Source organism: Mizuhopecten yessoensis, unplaced genomic scaffold (genome assembly GCF_002113885.1).
Source record: "Mizuhopecten yessoensis strain PY_sf001 unplaced genomic scaffold, ASM211388v2 scaffold1311, whole genome shotgun sequence".
NCBI lineage: Eukaryota > Metazoa > Mollusca > Bivalvia > Pectinida > Pectinidae > Mizuhopecten > Mizuhopecten yessoensis.
In genome coordinates, this window is record NW_018403983.1 from 73,893 (window position 1) to 79,892 (window position 6,000).

General features: G+C 39.6%; 1 protein-coding gene across 1 annotated transcript in view; it reads left to right on the forward strand.

Moving 5' to 3' along the window:
- The window catches only part of LOC110458927 (echinoderm microtubule-associated protein-like 1), a 52,983-nt gene extending 47,249 nt beyond the window's left edge, over positions 1–5,734 (forward strand). The window contains exons 24-27 of the mRNA XM_021510909.1: positions 2,516–2,622; positions 3,078–3,177; positions 3,522–3,748; positions 4,134–5,734. Coding sequence (XP_021366584.1) covers positions 2,516–2,622; positions 3,078–3,177; positions 3,522–3,748; positions 4,134–4,256 — 557 coding nt within the window. The 3' untranslated portion in view covers positions 4,257–5,734. The remainder of the gene's footprint in view (positions 1–2,515; positions 2,623–3,077; positions 3,178–3,521; positions 3,749–4,133) is intronic.
- Positions 5,735–6,000: the final 266 nt, after the last annotated feature.

Consider the following 6,000-nt stretch of genomic DNA (forward strand, 5'->3'; position numbering starts at 1 on the left):
TGCTGTAGTACAGTGTGTCCTTGTACCGTGGTGACGCTGTAGTACAGTGTGCACTTGTACCGTGATGACGCTGTAGTACAGTTTGTGTTTGTACCGTGGTAACGCTGTAGTACAGTTTGTGTTTGTACCGTGGGGACGCTGTAGGACAGTGTGTGTTTGTACCGTGGGGACGCTGTAGTAGTTTCTGTTTGTGCCGTGGTGATGCTGTAGTACAGTTTGTTTTTGTACCGTGGTGACGCTGTAGTACAGTGTGTGTTTGTACCGTGGTGATGCTGTAGTAAAGTTTGTGTTTGTACCGTGGTGACGCTGTAATACAAAAAAAAAATATTCCGTGGTGACGCTGTAGTACAGTTTGTCTTTGTACCGTGGTGACGCTGTAGTACAGTTTGTATTTGTACCGGGGTGACGCTGTAAAACAGTTTGTGTTTGTACCGTGGTGACGCTGTAATACAAAAAAAAAATATTCCGTGGTGACGCTGTAGTACAGTTTGTGTTTGTGCCGTGGTGATGCTGTAGTACAGTTTGTGTTTGTACCGTGGTAACGCTGTAGTACAGTTTGTGTTTGTACCGTTGTGACGCTGTAGTAGTTTGTGTTTGTACCGTGGTGACTCTGTAGTAGTTTGTGTTTGTACCGTGGTGACTCTGTAGTAGTTTGTGTTTGTACCGTGGTGACTCTGTAGTACAGTTTGTGTTTGTACCGTGGGGACGCTGTAATACAGTTTGTGTTTGTACCGTGGTGACGCTGTAGTAGTTTGTCCTTGTACCGTGGTGATGCTGTAGTACAGTTTGTGTTTGTACCGTGGTGACGCTGTAGTACAGTTTGTATTTGTACCGTGGTGACGCTGTAAAACAGTTTGTGTTTGTACCGTGGTGACACTGTAGTAGTTTGTCCTTGTACCGTGGTGATGCTGTAGTGCAGTTTGTATTTGTACCGTGGTGATGCTGTAGTACAGTTTGTGTTGTACCGGGGTGACGCTGTAGTACAGTTTGTGTTTGTACCGTGGTGATGCTGTAGTTGTTTGTGTTTGTACCGTGGTGACGCTGTAGTACAGTTTGTGTTTGTACCGTGGTGACGCTGTAGTACAGTGTGTCTTTGTACCGTGGTGACGATGTAGTACAGTGTGTCCTTGTACCGTGGTGACGCTGTAGTACAGTTTGTGTTGTACCGGGGTGACGCTGTAATACAGTTTGGGTTTGTACCGTGGTGACGCTGTAGTACAGTTTGTGTTTGTACCGTGGTGACGCTGTAGTACAGTTTGGGTTTGAACCGTGGTGACGCTGTAGAACAGTGTGTCTTTGTACCGTGGTGACGATGTAGTCCAGTGTGTCTTTGTACCGTGGTGACGTTGTATTACAGTGTGTCTTTGTACCGTGGTGCCGCTGTAGTACAGTTTGTGTTTTTACCGTGGTGACGCTGTAGTACAGTTTGTGTTTGAACCGTAGTGATGCTGTAGCACAGTTTGTGTTTGTACCGTGGTGACGCTGTAGTACAGTTTGTGTTTGAACCGTAGTGACGCTGTAGTACTGTTTGTATTTGTACCGTGGTGACGCTGTAGTACAGTTTGTATTTGTACCGTGGTGACACTGTAGTACAGTTTGTCCTTGTACCGTGGTGACGCTATAGTACAGTTTGTCTTTGTACCGTGGGGACGCTGTAATACAGTTTGTGTTTGTACCGTGGTGACGCTGTAGTACAGTTTGTCCTTGTACCGTGGTGACGCTGTAGTACTGTTTGCCGTTGTTTGTTGATAATGAAGCATATCTTGCTCTTCTCGGTTGACAGTATTATATATTATTTTCTTCATTTTTCTTGACACTAATATTTGCTCTTCTCGGTTGGCGATGCTGAATTGTTTTCCTGGTCTGTTGATACTGTTTTATATTAAACTCTATTCCCGATCAGAGAGCTGATTATGTTAAGAAGGGTCGATGATTTAGATCATACATAATTGCGTGCCTCGTTGTTTTATTGTCAACCAATTTCTTGCTTTGAGGACGGGACATTTCTTTGATTTTCCTCGATTTACTTTTCTTCCTTTCAGGTTGTGTCTCCGAAGGCACCCATCTGCATATGACCTTAGATGTTGCAAGGTCGTTAAATAGATGAAGGTTGAGCTAGGAGACATATATCGGGCTTTCGAACTAGAAAGAAGCACCGCATGATATCGTATGCGCTGACTCATGTTACCCTTGTATAATCGGTGGTAGATTCTTCTGTGTCTTTTAAATGTGGGACATTAACGAAACCATTGTTAATTTGCTGCCCCCATTGGCCATCCTTTCCTTTCCCTATGAGGACCCTCACTCGATCTGTCTTTACTATATCCTCTCTCTTTCCGGTAATGTCTACGAAGGGTCTCGTCTTCTAATGACTTTCGTTTTTTTTGTTATTTACAATGAAATTTGTTAAAAATGAAAAACAAATATTACCAAAGATGTCGCAAGGACGTTCAAGTTCGAAAACGAAGTATGTTGAATTAGGAAGCACTGTAACCAGTTTCTCTGTTTATTTCAGATTACCTACATCTAGCTGCTGGCAGTCATGACAACGGTATTTACGTGTTCTCCGTCCAGAACAAAGAAGATGGCTCTACGCCTTGGGAATTTGTTGGGAAATTTAATGTAAGAATCATTCGATATTATTATCAAGGTTCTCTCTATTTTGCTATCACGTTTCATGCTCAGGGATTAAATCTTGTTTTCTCATGCATGATCATGAGAAGGGCGGATTTGTCCTCCTACCGATTCGGCCATTGTGTCCGTTTACCGGAAGACAACGCGGAGACAATAATTGATCTGCTGCCCACTTTCCCACATTAAGGATATATCACTGTAGATCTTTCTCTCTAGCTGTCTGTCCCACAGTGTCTCCCGAGGGCCTCCCCTGGTAAGTGACCTGGTGGCATGTCATGCTACCATATTTGAAATGTAAGAGTACAGCTTGGTACGGATCGTTCCTTTCTGTTACATCTGGTTTTGTTGGAGATTGTTTTCAGTTTTGATAATCAGGAAAAAATATTTTGAATTTTAACCTGACCTAAACAGCTGTGTTGATATTTCTACGTATTTTCTTCCAGGGACATAACGGACCTGTAAACAGCTTAGATTTTTCATCTGAAAAGCAAGACGGGTCCTACCTTGTAAAAAGTTGTTCTTCAAAACCTGATATTTCTTATTGTAAGTTACATGATACAGACTTATCTGAAAACGAAATGGTGAAACAGGATCTCAATGCTAACGTTGTTATAACGTGGACTTGTACCGCAATTAACTAGAACATTTGAACTTATTTATTTGTAATTTATATGATATATATAATGGATTTAAAAACAGAACACACATTTTTCCAAGTTTGGAATAATATAAATTGTTATGTTAAATTAAAAGTTCTATTCTTACCTAACTTGATATATAGTGCGTTTTGCTTTTAAATCAATAATAAAATAAAATACTTTACGTGTAATTTAGTTGGTAGTTGAAATATATCATATTTAAACTGTATTCTAACATTACTTTACAAGGGCGGCTCGACGACCAAACAGCAGTAAGTGGCCCTGACGTCGCGGCCGTTGCCTGGTCATCCCATCATTGTAAACTGGACAGCCACGTGTTTGGTTTATGGTGGTCAAAGCAGGCCCAGGAGAGTGATGTCAATTGCATAGACGTCAATGATGCAGGGAATTTGGTTGCCATGGGCGACAGTAATGGTTACCTCAGTCTCTTCCGGTACCCCTGTACCAAGAGAGGGGTATGTAGTCGTCTTTTATTTTAAGTGTCTATTTCTCACCTCGGGTCATATGTCAATTACAACACTAAATGTATTTATCTAATTATTCAACTCTATGTGTTTATATTAGAAAGTTACGTGGGTGAGGCGCATTTTTAAACATTAGATAAAACCTAATCGTACCTTTAGAACAAGAATCTCCATCAATAGTAGTTGTCGTATTGAATGACCGTGTTGCACCAAACAACATCATTATAACTGATTTGTTCCCCGATGATTAATCTTCAATCAAAAGTAATGGTTATTGAATCAATCAGGAAAATCTGCTAAATATAATTGGTTGAATACACTGTTAGCGTTACTTTTAATTTGAAAAAATGTTCACCGATTCCTGGTTTCTTTTCAGGCGTTCTGTCACACATACAAAAGCCATACGTCGATACAGAAGGTCCTGTTTGTGTACGGGAAGATATATGTAATCACGATCGGTGGGAATGACTCGTGCATTCTACAATGGAGGATTGTGTGATATCAAACAACAAGTTATATGCGTCTCATATTGAAGAACACCTCTGCATATTCTCTTATTTAATGTGATGATAACGGCATTCAGTCATTCGGAGTACATTTGTGCAGTTTTCAGTGCTACCGACAACCTATGCATCATTCGGAATACAGTGTTGAAGTTCACATCCATAAAGTCCATTGATCATTCATTCGGAGTACACCTCTGTGTAGTTTAAAGTGGAAAAGACAATTGATTGATTCACTTCTTTTGGAACTCATCTGATGCAGTGTTTATCATATAAAGATAAATATATACTAAGCGTGCGGTGCAAATAGTCAAACATGTCTCGCTTTGAATTTTTAAGGGATTGAACAATTTACTGTAACCATTGTACATTTGCACGGATACATAAGCATAATGAATATCATTTTTTAGGTTTCAAATAAATTAGTTCATCAGTAATATTTGCTAAATACATATCTTAAAGATGTATATCCATTTAAATACATTTGAAATGATAAGTATTATTGGGGTTGAGGGGACCTGATTCAACCATCCCCTCGCCCGGAGGTAAATATAATGTGTTTACAGTATAATGGCCTCGATTCATCAAACCTTCTTCACTCACAATTACCTACAATAGTGACTTTATTTCATACTTATATGAACACATTCTTTCTGTTAAGTACTTGCTTATCATCTATAACTGTTACAACTTTAAATTTAGTGTTCTTCATGCAGAAAGTTCCTTTGAAACAACAAATTGTGTCTTACTTACAGAAGTATTTAAGGATGGTAAGATACGTCTACACCATTTTACCGTCAAGTGGTAGAATAATTTAACCCACGGTTTTTTGTTATATCCTTCGGTGTGATGCAAAAGTACTTGTATTATAACGTTATTGACTGTTTTGACGCATACAAATAAATCACTGTTATTTTTATTTCTAACTTTTGTTTTTATTCACAATAATGTCTCATACTAAAACAAGTGTATCCTTCCCATCCATCAATGCCACAGTTATGTTAACGCAGGCTATTGTAGACGAACATGTACCCAGATGGAGTGCCTCCGGAAAGCAGATCAATGCTAGTGGAATTACTGCTTAAGATAATGCTAACGTCACGGCGATATTGTCCAATTACATACCGTAGACATAGGCTGTCCATATTTATTGAGAAAGATATCGGAAAACTGATTTATAGGGTGTTAATTGATATATATAAGTCTCGATGTGTGGACCTCCAAGCCACAACTTTCACCCAGACTCGTATCAATGTTGCCCGATATACAAATTGGCGCTTTTAGTGAGAACAATCCTCAAACACTCTGGTCGGTTACAAATAAATTGGAAATTTTCGTGAGTGAATGATTACAGTTGGTTTGCGGCAAATCACAGATGACATTGTTTTGAAGGACAAAGGGTTGACATTCTATAGGTGTCTGTTGCATCCATATATATTGTGCAACATTTGAAATTCAGTATCACGTCATATGATTAAAGGGACATCACGTTAACGGCGTTATTGTTTTTAATGAAAGTATGTGTTGTATGCACTTCCACTTATGTAACCTTGCTATCCCAATATTCATAGTCCGTTTCAAATGTCCAGTTTGACCACTTGAATTGTTCGGGAATGCCCTGTAAAAAATAGTGCCAATAACGTCACGTTAAGGTTTTGAAACAAGGCAGAAAACAATGGTGGTCTGACCGAGATGCAAAGTTTCCAAAGGGGCCCCCAGAGAGGGACAGTCAGGCAACTG